Source organism: Musca autumnalis, unplaced genomic scaffold, assembly GCF_047663935.1.
Source record: "Musca autumnalis isolate F117 unplaced genomic scaffold, ASM4766393v1 scaffold_3, whole genome shotgun sequence".
Classification (NCBI taxonomy): Eukaryota; Metazoa; Arthropoda; class Insecta; order Diptera; family Muscidae; genus Musca; species Musca autumnalis.
In genome coordinates this window covers 48449795-48470726 of record NW_027411866.1, presented here as the reverse complement: position 1 = coordinate 48470726, position 20932 = coordinate 48449795, and the positions used below count along the sequence as shown (strand labels likewise).

The 20932-nt window shown below is 38.2% G+C and overlaps 2 protein-coding genes across 5 annotated transcripts; both read right to left on the bottom strand.

The window, feature by feature from the left end:
• Positions 1 to 1378: 1378 nt before the first annotated feature.
• LOC141397967 (uncharacterized) lies at positions 1379 to 6467 on the bottom strand. Of its 4 annotated transcripts, none has more exons than XR_012411577.1 (3): positions 3841 to 6467; positions 1472 to 3765; positions 1379 to 1413 (listed from the first exon to the last, which is right to left on the bottom strand). XR_012411577.1 is itself a non-coding variant. In XM_073975008.1 (3 exons), exons 1-3 carry the CDS (start codon positions 5453 to 5455, stop codon positions 2008 to 2010), a joined length of 3198 nt encoding a protein of 1065 aa, XP_073831109.1. In that variant the 5' UTR covers positions 5456 to 6467; the 3' UTR covers positions 1379 to 2007. The 4 variants fall into 4 exon arrangements, 3 of the variants coding, with proteins under 3 accessions (XP_073831109.1, XP_073831107.1, XP_073831106.1); XM_073975008.1 differs by having other exon boundaries at positions 1379 to 2082; positions 2258 to 3765; XM_073975006.1 differs by having other exon boundaries at positions 1379 to 3765; positions 3841 to 6197; positions 6256 to 6467.
• Positions 6468 to 7123: 656 nt separating this feature from the next.
• Positions 7124 to 10920, bottom strand: LOC141398166 (decapping and exoribonuclease protein Rai1-like). Its single transcript, XM_073975399.1, has 5 exons — positions 9222 to 10920; positions 8930 to 9151; positions 7601 to 8280; positions 7298 to 7529; positions 7124 to 7231 (listed from the first exon to the last, which is right to left on the bottom strand). Exons 2-5 carry the CDS (start codon positions 8939 to 8941, stop codon positions 7124 to 7126), a joined length of 1032 nt encoding a protein of 343 aa, XP_073831500.1. The 5' UTR covers positions 8942 to 9151; positions 9222 to 10920.
• Positions 10921 to 20932: the final 10012 nt, after the last annotated feature.

Here is a 20932-nt window from a genome sequence, read left to right as displayed (position 1 = left end):
GCATTTAGGGTTCCCAGTGGTCGGAAAAAGTTTCCGTCACAAGTTATGGACATAGGTCCACGTTTTGGAATAGCCCCCATATAACGATACCGCCCGATTTCAGATAATTTGTGAATTTGGATATGATTTGGAATTTACGGTTCCTAGTGGTCAAACGACTTCTCCACCAAAAATTGCAGACATAGGACCACGTTTTGGAATAGCCCCCATATAACGGTACCGCCAGATTTCAAGTTTCTATCAAAAAGGCGAAAGAGAATGCCGTACTTTTTCTCCCGATTAATTATCGATGCAGCCACCTTTAATTGAGCGGACTTGGTATTTAATAGTCACCAAGTGAAATAGCTGTGGTACCAATAACCCCCCGTTTTTGTAACTAATTTTTGTTCGTTCGTGTATATTCGCAATAATTTAGGCATCCATAGCTCAACGCAAGTAAATCGATCTACAAAATTTGACAATTCGTGTGAAAATAATAAAAAATTTTACAAAAACAGTGGTTTAGTCTCAATATACATATGAATCATTCGAATGTATTTACCTTGCGTATTAAAAACTATTATAAGTTTCGTTTTGTTATTAGTTTGATATTTTGGAAGACCTAAAATCAATCGTTACCTTATGCTGGGTCCCGGGTCACTGCAATATCGAAGGCAATGAGATAGCGGATGAGCTGGCACGTAGCGGATCGGAGTCAACCGAAATTGAAATCGACAACTCTATCAAGCCACCCTTGTGTCATTTCATGCGGCAGCTAGAACAAGTTTACCGGGACAAGGCTGGTCAGATTTGGAACAATGAACCCGGTCGCAAGGTATCAAAGGCAATCTGGCCCAACCTATCTCAGCGAAGAACTATATCCCTTCTCTCCATGAAGAAATCCGATCTGAAATTAATGGTTGGAACAATCACAGGACACTGCAGGATAAGATCTCTGACCTGCAGATGGGATAGAGACGACACTACCGACTACTGCAGATTATGCGAAGATGAAGAAGAGACGGAGACGTTCTGCCAAGTCGAGCCGACGAAACTGCTTCTTTTGGCCAAAAGTTTAAAATGGCTTCAACGAGAACCAACCAATGCGCCTTAGCGTGGCAAACTCTCCTCTCTCGCTCTTGTATCTAAAACATCCTTTCAATGACTTCTCTACCATTAATACTCTTTTACTCCATTACCTTGTTTAACTCTTTCTTTGATATTGTCGTGTCTCATCCGGCATCAAATTAAAAGAATGTCATCAAGTAAAATAATGTCGGCTTTGACACTAAAAGGCTCCCTTTTTGCTATAGGCTGACAACCCGAACAAACCATCTAACATCAAACGGCAGTAATACAAACAAAGGCGACGACCAAGTAAAAACAAATCCAATGTTGCTTAAGTTTGATATTAAAATGTGTGGTGTTTATTCGCTATAGAAATAAATTAAGTTTATAAAATTAAAATGACAAGTTGTTAAAATGATCTTACATGTTTTAGTTGTCCAGCAAAAAAGGACAGAATCAACGCCTGAAGGGCCTTTTATAGATTTGAAAAATGTTGCTAACAATTACATTTACATTTTACATTTACATAGACAATAAAAACAAACTGCAATAAAAGTTATTGTTCAGTGCATAAAATATTGTTCACTGGACGTTTTCGAAAATCAGGATGCGTTGCCAATTTTAAGGTGACCATCACCGACATCCCCGCCCCCGTGAACTGACCCAGAGGGGGAGGCTTCACCAGAATCTTCATCAACATCCAAAACGGCAAGTTTGGAAATAGTCCTTTTATAACAGCCAGAGCTAGTATTGCTTCGCGCTGTAACCACATAAATATACTGATGAGCCACTGCACCACATGTCCTGTTATCATATCGAAGTCGTAGTCACTCATGGTTTCTTTCATATTATCTTCCAAGGGCCATTGTGATTCCTGACGAAATTCTGGGCTATTTTTCCACCATCCGTCTACATCATATTTTGCTGAAAATGCGGCTGCTGTTGTCTCATCTGCGGGCTTTAAAATATTCGGCCACCATTTCCAATAACTCCCGTCGCTGCTATCGAGCATCCATCGTACAACCGTGTATGAATCTGTCCAAAAATAAATTATATTAAGATTTTTCACATGATTAAAGGCGATTAAATCATTCATATGAACACTCATAACTGCCATCTGCGGTTCCAGCTTGATTATGGTGCGACAACTAGCAGAAGCACAAGCAGATTTTTCCATTACAATCGAAAATTTAATTCCAACATCACTTACCACACACCAATACGCTACCGTTGCCATTGCCTCTTCGATCGCATATGCGAATATATGTAAATCAACTTTTCTGTTTGAAAAATCCTTAAGATAACGTCTTGAAATACGAAATCCCTCCAACATATTTAATTCAGTTAACCATATCTTCCAGTTATTATATAAATCGCTAGGCAACTCCTCGTCCGACTCTATACCCGACTTCCATACTCTTCGTATCAACATTTTAGAAGCAACCACAAATTTGCAGATAAATCCGAATGTGCCATAAATAAACATTTTCAAAGAGAGCATATTAGCGAAGTCTAAAATGAATTTATCACGAAAGGAGAAAACATCTGGATTTGGCAACCAGTGTATGCCCAAAATCCCTTCAACAACATTTTGGTTCAAAAACTCACCGCTATCGTTGACTCCGCTGGCCGATTCTCCACAAGTTTGAATTACCCTCTTGGAATTTGACATAATATTTCTCAATTCAAAACCTCCAACACTATGAATTCTTATCACATCTTCTATCACCTTTGCGGCTTCTTCTTCATTTTGGAAATAGTCGTCTACGTAATGAGTATTAAAATTTGGTTCATCGGCACGAGTTGAATTTTTCACAAACACATTGGCATTCACAATTGTAACATTAGAATGTGGCAGGTGAAACAACGGGTCTGGATTAGATAGCAATTCGTGCACATTTACTTTTCTGGCATAGCTCATCAAAATAGGGCAACATGTTCTTTCACAATGTGCACTGCAATGTTCCCTATCTCGAACCATTTTATTTTCCACAATATACAAATTTTTCAGGACCATATCATAGGAATCTGGGAATTGAGGCACGTTTTGTTTCCACAAAAGACATTCATAGCGTCCATCAATTTTTCTTGATTGGCTCCTCAATAATTTCACCGCACATTCATCATCATTTGGCAATTTCTTTTTTGTATTCACCTTTGCATCAAGGATTTTCACGTCACAATTATTTTGCATCATACTCATTTGTCGTAGGTTATCTTCTGGACTTTCTGTTGAAGTGGCACACATTCTGACATGAAGGGCACGATTTTTGGTTGAGGCTTTTCCTCCAGGCGTTGGGCCATAAACAACAACACCCAATCTTGTAGTGGTTACAATCGGTCCAGCGGCAGACAACGAGCGGGGCACATCCAGTGGAACTGTCAAAAAACAATGGTGTAAACTGATAATTAATTTTGGTTGCACATTTTTATAATTTACAAATTTTATTTTCGAAACATCGACATTGTTATTTGTTACCAATTTTTTAATATCACACGATTGAATGGGCAAGGACATATTTGAAGTGGTATAAACATTTTTCATGACATATTGTCTGTCGCCTCTTCCAATACCACTTATTGTCACATCCACTACTTCAGAGCTCTCCACTACCGAATGATTATTAAGCCACTGTAGGGATAACTGTGCCGTGTTTCCTCGTAATTTCAGATCACTTGCAATTCCACTGTCTAGCATTGTAACATTCGCACCATCATCTATAAATGCATACGTGGAAATTGTTTTATCTTTTCCGTACAACTTTACGGGCAATATTTGGAAAAGTATGCTACCGGCACTACTCACGGCATGGCAATTTCTTTGTTGTGGCTGCACTCTTCCACTATCGTTTTCATTTTCTTCATCGGCATCCACGTCATAATGCAGTAAAACATTATGGAACTTATTGCAATTATTTTTACCGCAACACACTCTATTTCGACACTGGTTCAATTGGTGGCCTTTTCTAAGGCAGCAAAAACACAATTTTAATTCTTTAATTTTGTTCCACTTTTCGTCCGTCTGCATATCTGCGAATTGTTTACATTCTGTTATTGACGTGCAGACCCCGTCGCACACACTACAATTATTGACGGCGACACATGCAATTTGGCGGCTTGGCTTTGTGGGTTGCTGGCGATTAGTGGACACGTATGGTGCGTATGGGAGGGTATCGTGGACGATGTTAGCAACGCGTCGTAATGTTTGCAACCATGCACTGAAATGTAAAATAGAAGGCGATTCATTTAATGAAAGGCATTTTTCACCCCATTCCATTTGTCGGTTTATTGGTAATTTCGCTACAAGTTCACTCAGTAAAGATGGGTTATGTAAATGATGTTCTCCTTCAGCGTTTTTCAAAAATGTTGCCATATTTGAAGTTTTGGTGGCGAAATTTATTAAGGCATTCAAATCGTCTTTAGCCAATGGGGGAATTTTACGGACTTTCATAATCTGGCTTTTGATGAGTTGCTCTGGTCTTCCGAACATCTCTTTCAGGTTAAGCATTATGGCTTCAACGTTGGCAGAGCTCCCCAATAATGGTTCAACCGTCTCTCTTGCATTACCTCTTAAAGCGTCTCTTAACCTCATAATATTGTGCAGGTCGCTGTACATAAACTCATTTGTGGTGCTGTAAAAAGACTCGGAAAAAGTTGGCCATTCTTCTGGCAACCCTGAAAATATTGGAAGAGGATAAATTTTCTTTTGAGGCATATTGTTGTAATTAGTATTTGCAGTATTAATGGAATTATTTGGTTGTCCCTGTGCTGGCATGTATTGTACGGACATTCCTTGCGTTACGTGCGTCGGTTCTGGTTGGCGTATAATTGACTGTGGCATGTCAGGCAACGGCGGCGGTATTTCCAGTGTTGGCGGCGTTGTGATGTGTTGTGTTGGCTGTGATATTGGTTGTTGTGACGTTAATGGCGGCTCCAAAGGCTGATCAAATATTTGTTGTTGTGATGTTTGTGGCTGAGGGTTTTGGACGGACGTTTTTGGTTGCTGCGATGCAAAAGTTTTTACCATTTCTTCCTTCAATTGTAGCATCTGATTTTGAAGCAATGTTTGCATTTGCAATTGTTGTTGCATTTGCTGCTGCATTTGTAGCTGAATTTGTTTTTGCATTTTCAGCATTTCTTTCCTCATCTCGGCTGTGTCCATTGTGGCTGATTTTTCTGTCTGTTTTTGTTTCGCTGTTTCGGCGGCAGCAGACGTTGTTGGCTTTGCTGTAGACGGCTGACTTGCTGGTGTGCTTACGTCTGTTTGTAAGCGGGCACCACTTGTAGTGTTTGTTGGTGTATTAGGCGGTGAATGTTGGAGACTCATCTCAGTTATGTATGCGTCGAATCGGACTGGGGGTTTTCCTTGCGTCGATCGTTTACTTCTCTGTTGCTTCTCTTGTGACATCAAATGGACATAAGCGAATGTAAACAAATAACATAAACGGCTTAACAACAAACTGATGGGGATTCCTCAAACGATTGTTGTTGTATTTATTGAATATCACATATACGGCTTGACACACACAATTTCACAGATTGTAACTGCAGCTTCTTCGGCTTGTAGTAGATACGAATAGGCACATCAAAAGAAAAGATATTTCATCTAAATTGACTCATTAAACAATTTATTAACACAAATCGGCTTGACAAATGACGAATGTTTGATATCAATGGCTCATCAAACGTCGAATAATATAATTTCTGGGGCTGATGATGCAAATTGGCTCACAAAACAGTTGGTTGACACAAATCGGCTTGACAAAATGACGATTAACAATGTTTGATATCAATGGCTCATCAAACATCGAATAATATAATTTCTGGGGCTGATGATGCAAATTGGCTCACAAAACAGTTGGTTGACACAAATCGGCTTGACAAAATGACGATTAACAATGTTTGATATCAATGGCTCATCAAACATCGAATAAAAATATGTCGTGTCTCATCCGGCATCAAATTAAAAGAATGTCATCAAGTAAAATAATGTCGGCTTTGACACTAAAAGGCTCCCTTTTTGCTATAGGCTGACAACCCGAACAAACCATCTAACATCAAACGGCAGTAATACAAACAAAGGCGACGACCAAGTAAAAACAAATCCAATGTTGCTTAAGTTTGATATTAAAATGTGTGGTGTTTATTCGCTATAGAAATAAATTAAGTTTATAAAATTAAAATGACAAGTTGTTAAAATGATCTTACATGTTTTAGTTGTCCAGCAAAAAAGGACAGAATCAACGCCTGAAGGGCCTTTTATAGATTTGAAAAATGTTGCTAACAATTACATTTACATTTTACATTTACATAGACAATAAAAACAAACTGCAATAAAAGTTATTGTTCAGTGCATAAAATATTGTTCACTGGACGTTTTCGAAAATCAGGATGCGTTGCCAATTTTAAGGTGACCATCACCGACAGATATCTATTCTTCTTTTCCATGTAATATACATTACTTCTCTTTCAAACCCCCTACAGGATGAACACAATAGACCATAAGGTCTCGGGGTGAAGTGGCTGTCCAATATGCCAGCTACGCGTCCTTTAACCTAACCTTGATATTTTGAACAGATTTATTGCTTTCTACATATCGTAAAACTGTATGGGTTCATTAAATTTAAAATATGTATGCTTTTAGGGCCAAACCTATAGCTCTGCGTGTTGCGTGTGAGTACAAAATACAAAAACAAAATACATGTATTTCAAATTTAAATACATGTATTTTGTTTTTGTATTTTTGATATTCCAAATCATTTTAAAATCCAATCAACACCAAAAGACACATTGACAATTAATTGTTAAATATTAAATTTTTATTATTTCTGTATATAATGTAAAATGAAATGTTTTCAAGCCAATAATTTGATCAATCTCATCTAATTAGGTATTTATGTACACTGTACATATCTATATATGTATATGTATTTGTATTTACATTAAAGTTGCAAACCATCGTTACATTGGATTATTTTTATTGAGACGTGAAATAGATTCTACAAACCAGTCGGTTAGAAAGGAATGCTCAGTTTTTCCCGGCAGACAAATGTAATTTATTTGTCCAGTTCTAGCGCTAAACATAAACTGTATATGGGCAGTTAAGATTTGCCGTTATATTTTTTAAGCGACCCAAAAACTGAGAGAGAAAATTTGCACAAACCGAGGGTGACCAATGATTTTGCTAAGTAAAGAAATAAAAAATACTATATTACCAATCATTTATGATAACTAACATCACAAAACATACCGCTCCATTTTTTGGCAATGAACGTGTTTCCACATGTTCCAAACTCCTTACAAAACCCTTATCATTGCGTATTCCTACATAAATATCTTCGACGCCAACCAAAAATGATTGACACCACCAGTTTCGTGTTTTGAATTTAAGGTAGGATGTACGTTGACGTTCATTCGAATGATTTTGCCGAGTTTTAAGCTCAACAAATTTTAAATTTTCAAGCACTGGCATATTATAGTTCCTGAAATGAAGGAAATTTTAGAAAAGTATAACACCTATACACACACATATGTATATCGTTTCAATACTTACAGTTTAACCGGCTGTTCACTGACAATGCCATCCATTTCGGCACCATACAACAAATTCATACCAGCTAAACGTGTATGGAACACAAGTGAAAACTCTTCGGACTCGTTAACAGGCGAGCTTGTATCCGGTTCTCGAAAAGGCGTTTCGGACAAGCAATACTGTTCAAATTTGAAACCCCAAGAGCAACAATTCTTTTGAAATTGACTTTCTTGAGATCGTTCATAACGCTTTTGTTCCGTCTCACGTTCTAGCAAATAGATAGTATTCCTAAACCATGTAACTTGAATACACCAATCGCTTTTATGTTCATAGGGTGTACACATCAAAAGTCTCAGTAGACCACGATATGATACAAATTCTGTAGCTGGTGAATTTACAAATATCCTTTGCTGGTGATCATATAAAAATTTTAACAGGTGATCGAGTAGTTCATTTCTAGCCGATTCAGGTTTATGTATAACTCTATTAAGACCAGCATTCAAGTCCAGAGGAAAGGCATTGGCAGCAGGCGGTTTGTAGTATTTCAATTGGGTATCGCTGGGTTCGAACGTACGATCGCCATCAATACTAAAAAATCCTATAGGTTGTGGTTTCTTTATATCTAGAAATGCTATTTCATTTTCTGGTGGTCTAATCCATGATAAGCCGGCATCTTTTCCTGTATTATATACGTTCATTTTCTGCAAAAATGATTACAAGATTTGAAATGTCATAACATGTGGACAAATTAAAAAAATAAGAGAAAAACTCATTTGAATATTTTTTTTTTTGTGTAATGAGTCTCCTGAAAAAATTACATTATTATCAACACACAAAGGCCTATTACCAAAGGGATCCTAGTCGAACCCATAAACTGGATTTAAGTTTAGTAACATTAGGTCTTAGGTCTAAGATGTGAGGACCTAATCTCTTCTACAGTTTATACAATCCCAGCAAAATAAAATGAAAGGTGCAATGTAGGGTGGGTGCAGTCTACACAGAGTTATGAAAAATGCACTCCGTTCGATACACTTTATTTGTAGTTGCTTTAAAGATAGATCCCTACATAAAAAATCAGTTGGTTCATCTCTACAAGCAGCGACACATTTCAAAAGACAAACAAGAGTGTAAAGGCCTGGGTACATAAGCCGCTCGGCTTTTTGCTTAATTCATTTCTGGTAAAGGAATAAAGAAATGTCAGAACCACATTTCAATTAGGTCGAACTTGGTCTTTGGGGCCATGAATGTGCAGAAAGATGGGTACACCTCAGCGGCAACAACTGATATGGAACTCAGAAAGAAACTAAATTTGGAAGTTTTTGTGAGATAATGATTCTGTATGACGCAGACCATGGATTTCATTGTTGGTGTGGAAGTCGTCAGATGGGAACGTAAGTGCGGTAGCTTTTTCTTCTCAGTATTTGGTGCACTATAAGATTCTGAAAACTGATCGGATAGAGATTCTTGTATTCTTAAAATTGTTAATATACTAGTAAATATTCTGAAGATAGAGTTTTTTAAATTGCACAGTTTTGACCAGGCCAGTCGACGTGATTTTCGCAGGACTTGTTTCTGGAAATCAAATAAATGTTCATTAATACATAATACATGAACAACATCGCTGTTTCACATTTGTACTTACAACATTCTTGCTCCTCCTCCACCATTATATTCTTCATTATTTCATTTGAAAACTCATTGGGATCACTTACAGTTTTAGATTCTTCTGTAGGAACACAGGCTATATTGTTGTTTTTTTTTTCTGCCTTTGCTCTCCCTGGATTTTTTTCCTCTGCCTTCTTATCCTTGCGACGTTTTTTTTTGTTCATGTATGATGGAATTTTTTTTTTTAATTTGAAGTTCAACGTTTCCGGTGGTATCGAATACTTTTCAGCCATTCTTAATGTCGGTATCCCGAAGTAAGTAACCGAATCCCTCACCGCATTTCGCATATCCTCCTCTGCGTAGGGTCTTGGGATTTTGAACCGCCGTAGATTCACAAACATCTCCACCTCCTCTTCCAGCTTTCTCTTCACATTATTTACTTCGGTATTAGAGCTGTGAACAATAGAAGGCTCTGTAATGTGCTCTTCTATTTTCCTTAACAATTCCTCCCTTGGAACATTGAATCTGGCAACCACTTCATCGATGGGTACGTGAAACGCAACACATGCATTTAGAGCTCGCTACATTTGGGTTTTATCGCATGTAATTAGCCTATCAATTAGCATATTTTTGACGCTGCTACCAGCTCCAAGAGGGCTGTGGGTTGCATCGTCAAAAGGGCTGTAAGTAAGTAAGTAACCGAATCCCTCACCGCATTTCGCATATCCTCCTCTGTGTAGGGTCTTGGGATTTTGAACCGCCGTAGATTCACAAACATCTCCACCTCCTCTTCCAGCTTTCTCTTCACATTATTTACTTCGGTATTAGAGCTGTGAACAATAGAAGTCTCTGTATTGTGCTCTTCTATTTTCCTTAACAATTCCTCCCTTGGAACATTGAATCTGGCAACCACTTCATCGATGGGTACGTGAAACGCAACACATGCATTTAGAGCTCGCTCTATTTGGGTTTTATCGCATGTAATTAACCTATCAATTAGCATATTTTTGACGCTGCTACCAGCTCCAAGAGGGCTGTGGGTTGCATCGTCAAAAGGGCTGGTTGCCAGATGAAGAGGGCTATGTTGGATAGGAGGGCTGGTTGCCAGATGAAGATGGCTATGCTGTATAGGAGGGCTGGTTGCCAGATGAAGAGGGCTATGCTGGATAGGAGGGCTGGTTGCCAGATGAAGAAGGCTATGTTGGATAGGAGGGCTGGTTGCCAGATGAAGAGGGCTATGCTGGATAGGAGGGCTGGTTGCCAGATTAAGAGGGCTATGCTGGACTGGAGGGCTGGTTGCCAGATGAAGAAGGCTATGTTGGATAGGAGGGCTGGTTGCCAGATTAAGAGGGCTATGTTGGATAGGAGGGCTGGTTGCCAGATGAAGAAGGCTATGTTGGATAGGAGGGCTGGTTGCCAGATGAAGAGGGCTATGCTGCTGGAAATATATAGTGCAATTTTGAATATTGAACGTGTTGCCATCGCCATCACGAAGCACGTGTTGAAAGGTTTTGCTGAAATTGTTCGTCAATTTTATAAAATCAGACTGAATGGTATGTTGGAAAAGTATTCAAAATGTTGGTGTTTCAAAACCAACACAACACAATAACAAAATATGTAATTGTAGAGCATACAATTACATACATAGCTCATACATATATTTACATCAGAATGGGGCAGAGAAATTTTTGGGATCTCCCTTGTGCTCTCAATGAGCGTAAATTTGTTGTTGCTCACAACGTGTTAGCATCTACACAGGCTGTGAGTGATACCAATTTACGCTCACTTAGAGCACATGGGCTCTCTTCTGAGTCACAATGCCTGATTTACATCAGCCAACAATGGTGCACAAGAAGAGAAAGCTATTTTGGGTTTTTGTATGGGAAAGAGAGTTGTAGTTAATTTTTTCGTAAAGACGTGACGCGGGCATGGCTGAGCCAAGATCATCCATATACGTTAACGTGACTACAACAACAACACACGTTCTCTTTTTTCTCATCTGCCGTGGTTTAGCATAGAAAAGACACTCCCAGAGAGACAAATGAAAAAAATGTATGAGCTTGTTATGTTGCGAAATAAAGAATATTAAGCATTTGATCTCCAACAAGCAAAGCGTTCATAAGTATTCAGTAATGGCGTATCAACGAGTAAATTATCGTTTAACAATGGGAAACAATGGAAATCCACAAGAGCCCCCATTTACCCCCGCCCAAAGTAAGGTCCTGGCACTGGAGGTTTTGGCATCTAGGAGCGGTAACACTATGAGACAAAAAGAGCAACATTTAAATTACAAAACACCCCTAGTCGAAGTAGTTGAACGAGACGTATACCCACAATGCCAAGTGAGATTGCTGCAGTCAACAATTGCAGCAGGGGCGGAGTTCTTCCGTCAAAAGTCCCGAGCGGAAAAAGAGCGCGTCCTTGCATTTGACGCACTTAAGGTAAGAGATGACAATGTGCATGACATGTACGTATTTTTATTGTCAGCATTGCACGACAACTGGCAAATTGTAGCCGGCACTTTGGCCAGAGCCACTTACAGAACCGAAGACATATTCGAACGGAGCCTCGCTTGATACTTGGGCACCTCAGCGAGTAGTTAGCGCCCTAGTCATGGTAGTGGAGGGCTATGCCATGGTTGTCCTCAGTTCCCCCATAAACTCATTTTCTTATGGATAATCATGAATGTGCAGAAAGATGGGTACACCTCAGCGGCAACAACTGATATGGAACTCAGAAAGAAACTAAATTTGGAAGTTTTTGTGAGATAATGATTCTGTATGACGCAGACCATGGATTTCATTGTTGGTGTGGAAGTCGTCAGATGGGAACGTAAGTGCGGTAGCTTTTTCTTCTCAGTATTTGGTGCACTATAAGAATCTGATGACTGATCGGATAGAGATTCTTGTATTCTTAAAATTGTTAATATACTAGTAAATATTCTGAAGATAGAGTTTTTTAAATTGCACAGTTTTGACCAGGCCAGTCGACGTGATTTTCGCAGAACTTGTTTCTGGAAATCAAATAAATGTTCATTAATACATAATACATGAACAACATCGCTGTTTCACATTTGTACTTACAACATTCTTGCTCCTCCTCCACCATTATATTTGTTGTATTTGTTGAAAAATGATCGAGTGGAATAATGCACGCTTTGATTATGTAATATCCATTACTTTATTTAATCCAATTATTTTAATATAAAAACGATGTTGATCTTACGAGTGTTGGTGATAAAAGAGAACGATATTATACATATGTATGTAAATGTCATAAAGAAAGAACAATGATAATGAGAATGATAAATGTCAAACTAATGGCGTTGCCATATGTACAATTATTAGTTACAACAATTCTCCCTAACTTAACTAAAACTTATTTTTAATGTCGAACATAATCGCTAAAATACTGTGGAGCTCTACGCTGTCTTCTTGATGTACGCCGACTTGGTGTTTCTGTTACTTCTGGTTCTTGATTAGCATTTGGTAACTCCTCAGTTTGTTCGTTGTTGCTGTTTCCAGTGGGTGGTGTTGAATAAGATGTAGTGGGTGAATCGTTGTCTAAGATCGGAGAATCATATGTTGCACTTGATGGTATGGACGACTGTAAGCCCGGCTGCTGGAACAGTGGTATATACATTTCATGTTCATTGTTTGAATTCGAATTAGAATGTGAAGTTTCCTCTATCTCTGGAATTGTTGCTCTGCTTGCACGTAGTTGGTTTATGTGGCGTTTGAATATGAATCCATTATCGAGCTTTACAATATAATGAAGATTACCTAATTTCTTGATTACGACTCCGAATTTCCATGTTGATTTATTGGCTGTGTAGTAACGAGCTTGAACTCTGTCTCCCTCACTTAATTGTCTTGCCGGTTTTATGTTTGATTTTGTTTTTGATAATTTCGATGGTTTCAATGCATCCAATTGAATCCTTATTTGTCTTCCTAAATACATTTCTGAAGGAGTTTTTCCATTTCGAAGGGGGGTTGCCCGATATCTAAATAAAATTTCTCGAATTTTTATTGAAATTGATGAAGGATCAGCAGACATTGATGTTAATCGTTGCTTTAACGTTTGTATGTTCCTTTCTGCTAAACCGTTTGTAGCTGGATGGCCAGGGGCAATAAATTTTTGGAAAATTCCGTGGTTTGTACAAAATTTTGTGAATTCTTCACTTTTGAAAATAGTAGCGTTGTCAGAAACGACTACATCTGGAAAACCATTCCTTGAAAATATATTTTGTAGAATATTAATTGTTGATGAAGATGTTGGTGCTGAAGATAATACTCCAACCTCAGCCCATTTTGATTTTGAGTCTATGACGACTAAAAAGTAATATCCATAATACGGTCCCGCATAATCCATATGAATACGCTGCCAATTATGTTCTGGTTCTTCCCATGGGTGTAAAACCACCTTTGGGGGACTCTTTTTAACAGCTGCACACGCAGAACACTTTTGTTCGATATCTTTATCGATTGACGACCAATACACATACCTTCCCAGCAAACACAATGTCGGACGTCCGACACGTCTGCTCAAAGTCGGACGTTTTTTCCGACACGTCTGACCGAATTCGGTCCGAACTCTGTCCGATTAGTCTGACGAACTTTTTCCCTCTCTCTCTCTCTGAAGGGATTTTTCTTATTTTTTCTCTTGTGCTGCTTTGGCTATATTCATTGTAAATAAGCAGAGAGAAAAGAATTGTACATGTTGCGCTCGCACATGTTGGGCAAATTGTGTGTATTTCTTGATGTGCCGATGAAGTGCGAACGAAAAAATGAGTGCTCGGGTTTTAATTTCTGTGACGGAGAACAAATTTGGTTTATTTTTGTTATGCGTGTTGATGCATGATAGTGTTTAAAGATCATTCATAGTGAACCGTTGTATACACATTTGTTTATTTTTATAAAGTTAATGAAAGTAAATATTTTTTCGTCAAACTTCAACGCTATTTCGTGGAAAGTCATATGTTTTATAAATATTGCCAAAGTTAAGTTTCTTTATACTTTCATGTATATCAACTTTTGTATGTGAAGACATGTATTTTTTCATATATTAATAAAATGGTTTTACATATTTCACAGATCCTGTTGATAAATTTGTTGTTCCCACTGCTGGTGGGGACGTACGGATTTAAGAAAACCACTGGGTTTCGAATATCAATTCCGTTATACCCCGTTTATATATAACCGGATTTAACAAACCGACTGGGTTTTAAATGTCAATTCCAATGCTTATATTTCAAACAAATCCTCATAAAGAAGTTTAACCCTGCAAAAAGCTCTAATATAAACAGCTTGTTAGGTCAAATAAGTCCTCATAGAGAAGGTTAACCTTGCAAAAATCTATAATATAAACAGGCTATAAGATGATATTAAAACCCTTCATATGTTTATAGTAGGTGAACAAACATTTAAATTTAAGGATTTTAAGTTTTCATGAATTATCTGTGTACATTTTACACTTTTAAATAATAAAAACAAATTCTGTGCGAACGGCGGTAAATAAATCAGAAATTCATACAATAGTTCATCAGACTTCGGACCGTATTCGGTCCGAAAGTCGTCCAAAACTTCCGAATTTCATAAGATTTTTCTTCCGAATTCGGACCGGTATCTGTCCGAACGTCGGTTAATAAATCAGAAATTCATACGACAGTTCATCAGAATTCGGACCGAATTCGGTCCGAAAGTCTGCAAAAACTTCCGATTTTCATCCGAATTTCGGTCAGAGAACACGTCAACCACGCCATATGACTTTCGGTCAGAGTTCGGACCGAATTCGCATCCGAACTCGGATGTTTTTTCCGACTTTCGGATCGAATTCGGTCCGAATTCGGATGTTTATTCCGATTTTGGTTTGCTGGGTTCTTGCTAATTGTTTCATCTTTGTGATGCCAATGTGTGTGTAATGGAGTTCCTCTAAAACGGATGATTGTAGAGTGGTTGGAACGACTACTCTCGATCCTCGAAATAAAATGTTGCAATCAATTGTATATTCAGAATCAATTATATTCGAATTCCGTAGTTCACTAATTAAATTTGAAAGTTTTTGATCCTTCTTTGTTTCTTCACGAATTGTATTGAAATTTAACTTTAAAGAATTGATTTGTCGTACGGTTGATACGCATATTGAATGTACTTCATAATCGATATAATTTGCGATTTGTTTACCTGTTTCCCCTGGCGCTCTGGATAGACAATCGGCATTTATGTTTTCTTCACTCCTCTTTGTTACTACTTCGTAGTTATATCCAGTAAGAAACGCTGCGTACCTTTGAAGTCTCGATGACGTCATTTGAGGTAACTTTGAATTTTGATGAAATATTCTTGACAATGGTTGATTATCCGTAACAAGTTTGAATAGTCTTCCGTAAACGTACTCATGGAAGTATTGTACTGCATACACAATCGCTAGAGCCTCCCTATCTAATTGAGAGTAATTTTTCTCCGCCGCCGTCAAAGACCTTGAAGCAAAAGCAATAGGTTTCTCTTCGCCGTTGATGATGTGAGACAGCACTCCAGCTATCCCGGTCGGACTAGCATCACACGCGAGTTGCAGTGGTAGATCTGGATTGTATGGTGTTAACACACGGTCACTTGCAATCTCCTTTTTTAATTTCTCAAACGATTCATTACATTTGTTTGACCATTTAAAAATTGAATTTTTATGTAAAAGCTGTCGTAACGGCGCTGTAATCGTAGACGTATTTGGTATGAATCTAGCGTAATACGTTACCATTCCAAGAAATCGTCGAACATCATCTACGCACTCTGGTTTTGACATTTTTAAAACAGCTTGCGCTTTTAATAAAGACTTCTGCACCTTATTGTGACGTATGACGTGACCCAAAAACTCGATTTGTTCTTTAAAAAATGTACACTTTGAAATGTTTAAATGCAGATCGTACTTCCGCAACTGAGTTAAACATGCTCTTAAATTGGATTTGCACTCTTCCAACGTTGAACCATGGACAACAATGTCATCAAAATAAGATTCTGTTTTTGGGACTCCACGTAATATTTGATCAATGATTCTATTAAATTCTGCTGGTGCGGTTTTGATACCGAATGATAGACGGTTCATTTTGTACGTACCCTTATGTGTTGAAATCGTCTGTATCTCACTGGACATTTCGTCGACAGGCACGTGTAAGTATGCCTTGTATAAATCTAGACGACAAAAGAATTTAGAGTCTCTAAGACTGTTGAAAATTTGATCTATTTTCCGAATTGGGTAATGCGCGTTTACTAGCCTTTGATTTACGCCCACTTTATAGTCCACGCATAGCCGTACACCGCCATCTGCTTTTGGAATTACGACTAATGGTGATCCCCAGTCACTATTGGACACTTTTGTAATTATTTTTGCTTTTTCCAGCTCATCCAGTTCTTTATTTACGAGCTCTGTTAATGCATATGGTATTTGACGTTCTTTAGTGTATACTGGAGTAGCGTTTTCACGTAATTGTAGCGTAACTTTGTAATTGGGTATACATCCAATGCTTTGTTTAAACACACTTGAAAATTCGTTAACAAATTCCTGCACTTCTGTTGTGTGCTTCACAGAATTAATCACCTGGGGTATAATATCACCATAATCTACTTCATTTAGGCTGATACCTAACCGTCGTATCCACGTTCTTCCTACTAAAGCGGAACACTCATCTGGAACGATATAAATCTCATCGGTTATTGTTTTGTTTTTGTACCTAATATTCACCCGAACTTTCCCATCCGGCATGAATTTGTCCTGTGTATAGGATCGAAATACTATGTTCGTAGAAGTTATTTTGTTGTTCAGGTTTAATTTTGCAAATTGACTTCTGGGTAAAAATGAATAACCAGAACCTGAATCAACTTCGAATCGCACCAATTTACCTTCTATGAAAATATTAGCATAATACCTTTGCGCATCTGTATGGTCATTTTGATAAACATCCACAATTCTGAAAATTCCATATCCTGAATCCACTCGTTGCACTTGATTTGTGGAGGTTGAATACCTGTTGTTAGACTTACATTTTTGTCCGGCATTAGGACTATCCGCCAAAAGAGAAGCAATGCAGACTTTAGCTACATGCCCTTGCTTGTTGCATAATCTACATTTAAGATTTTTGTTTGAACGGCACTCTCTCGCAAAGTGATTGTTTTTGCCACATCGTAAACACAAACCTGAAATTCCTAATTGCTCGTAGTTAACTCTTGCTTTTTGTGCTGAGCGTCGACTATTAAATTTCTGTGGCTTGTTTCTGCCAATTACTTTGTTGATATCCACGGTGCTGTTAAGCTGCGACAATTCTCTTGCATCAACCCTCGCCGCTTCCAATGCTAATGCTTTTGAAACAATGTTTTCAAATTCGGCTGCACTTGATTGCAGAAGTTGCTCCCGAATACTGTTGTCGTGGATGCCTCGTATAAACTGTGCCCTTAGGAAAACATCAGCAATAGACTTCCTGCATTCGCACGGTGATAAAAATTCACACGACTCAATACCTGCGCGTAGTGATGCCACAAAATCAGCTATTGATTGTCCTTCAGTCTGGTACTTCGATAAGAACCTGTGTTGAGCTACCAATACGTTCCTCTTTGGTGCTAGGTGATCTCCCAAAATTTTTAATAATTCATCGTACTCCAATTTTGTTGCAACCTTTGGTGCCGCTAACGCTGTCACCATATTAAAATATTTTGAACCAATTGAGTTAAGGAGTAACATTGCACAGTACGCCTTATTCTCGTGCACGCCTTTCATGGTCACGTAATTGGAAAACCTTTCGATGTAATTTTGGTAAGTTTCCTTTGATGCGTCGAACATTTCAAAATTTGGCACTAACGCTGTATTGATACTGCTGTTGGGACTGGAGCCGGTGCTACTGCTTTGTTGAATTTGCATAGAATTATTCCCATTTGTTAAATTTGCCAATTGCGCAATCAACGCCTCCTGCGTCTTTAAAAAGGCTTGAAATTGTGTTGAATCCATGATTTCGGTAAATAATTAATTTTGCACTTATTAATTATTTGCTCGATTTGCACTCAATGTATTTATTTTTACTCTCGTCGCCAAACTGTTGTATTTGTTGAAAAATGATCGAGTGGAATAATGCACGCTTTGATTATGTAATATCCATTACTTTATTTAATCCAATTATTTTAATATAAAAACGATGTTGATCTTACGAGTGTTGGTGATAAAAGAGAACGATATTATACATATGTATGTAAATGTCATAAAGAAAGAACAATGATAATGAGAATGATAAATGTCAAACTAATGGCGTTGCCATATGTACAATTATTAGTTACCACAATATTCTTCATTATTTCATTTGAAAACTCATTGGGATCACTTACAGTCATGGTAGAACAAATACAAGGTAAAGTTAATACTACAACAAATACAACTCGAACAACAACCACAAAGGAATTTATTTTTGTTTGTAAACCTTAGTGTCAACGTAAATGTAAACAAAACAAGGAAATGTCTATAAATTATTGGAATTTAAAAAACTAATAATTTTTCACATTTGATTGAATATTTTGGAAAACATGAATGAAAACTCGTTAGATTTTCAATTTGAATGTTTCCATATCATTCCACTAAATGCATAATTTCTCGCAGAAAGTAGAATACTTGCAAAAATGTTTCGGGTCGCTGGTAATTCATTGAAAAAAGAGAAGATGTTTCAATCATTTGCTTTTGAAAACAAAAAAGCACATGTTTATTAGGGCTTTATTCTTTTCAAGTTTAAGAACATACCACACATATTAACAAATATTGTACCGCCTCTATAAGCGGTGTTTTAGTGTGCGGCATGTCGTTCGGACCTGGAGGAGGTTACATGTCAATGATATGAAGCCGTCTTTATGGGAAATAGTTTTTTTTCTGATGAATAAATTTGTTCTTCAAAAATATATATCCCTAATATACATCGAACATAGAAATAAATACATAAAATGTCGAATGGAATTTGACACTAACACTACAACCCAGTTCAGTCAGCTGGGTATTGCTGCTACCTTTTCTTGTTCTACCATGACTTACAGTTTTAGATTCTTCTGTAGGAACACAGGCTATATTGTTGTTTTTTTGGCTGCCTTTGCTCTCCCTGGATTTTTTTCCTCTGCCTTCTTATCCTTGCGACGTTTTTTTTTTTTGTTCATGTATGATGGAATTTTTTTTTTTAATTTGAAGTTCAACGTTTCCGGTGGTATCGAATACTTTTCAGCGATTCTTAATGTCGGTATCCCGAAGTAAGTAACCGAATCCCTCACCGCATTTCGCATATCCTCCTCTGCGTAGGGTCTTGGGATTTTGAACCGCCGTAGATTCACAAACATCTCCACCTCCTCTTCCAGCTTTCTCTTCACATTATTTACTTCGGTATTAGAGCTGTGAACAATAGAAGGCTCTGTATTGTGCTCTTCTATTTTCCTTAACAATTCCTCCCTTGGAACATTGAATCTGGCAACCACTTCATCGATGGGTACGTGAAACGCAACACATGCATTTAGAGCTCGCTACATTTGGGTTTTATCGCATGTAATTAGCCTATCAATTAGCATATTTTTGACGCTGCTACCAGCTCCAAGAGGGCTGTGGGTTGCATCGTCAAAAGGGCTGGTTGCCAGATGAAGAGGGCTATGTTGGATAGGAGGGCTGGTTGCCAGATGAAGAGGGCTATGCTGTATAGGAGGGCTGGTTGCCAGATGAAGAGGGCTATGCTGGATAGGAGGGCTGGTTGCCAGATGAAGAAGGCTATGTTGGATAGGAGGGCTGGTTGCCAGATGAAGAGGGCTATGCTGGATAGGAGGGCTGGTTGCCAGATTAAGAGGGCTATGCTGGACTGGAGGGCTGGTTGCCAGATGAAGAAGGCTATGTTGGATAGGAGGGCTGGTTGCCAGATGAAGAGGGCTATGTTGGATAGGAGGGCTGGTTGCCAGATTAAGAGGGCTATGCTGGATAGGAGGGCTGGTTGCCAGATGAAGAAGGCTATGTTGGATAGGAGGGCTGGTTGCCAGATGAAGAGGGCTATGCTGCTGGAAATATATGGTGCAATTTTGAATATTGAACGTGTTGCCATCGCCATCACGAAGCACGTGTTGAAAGGTTTTGCTGAAATTGTTCGTCAATTTTATAAAATCAGACTGAATGGTATGTTGGAAAAGTATTCAAAATGTTGGTGTTTCAAAACCAACACAACACAATAACAAAATATGTAATTGTAGAGCATACAATTACAAACAATTACATACATAGCTCATACATATATTTACATCAGAATGGGGCAGAGAAATTTTTGGGATCTCCCTTGTGCTCTCAATGAGCGTAAATTTGTTGTTGCTCACAACGTGTTAGCATCTACACAGGCTGTGAGTGATACCAATTTACGCTCACTTAGAGCACATGGGCTCTCTTCTGAGTCACAATGCCTGATTTACATCAGCCAACAATGGTGCACAAGAAGAGAAAGCTATTTTGGGTTTTTGTATGGGAAAGAGAGTTGTAGTTAATTTTTTCGTAAAGACGTGACGCGGGCATGGCTGAGCCAAGATCATCCATATACGTTAACGTGACTACAACAACAACACACGTTCTCTTTTTTCTCATCTGCCGTGGTTTAGCAAAGAAAAGACACTCCCAGAGAGACAAATGAAAAAAATTTTTGAGCACCAAACCATACATACATTTACATACATTATGAGCTTGTTATGTTGCGAAATAAAGAATATTAAGCATTTG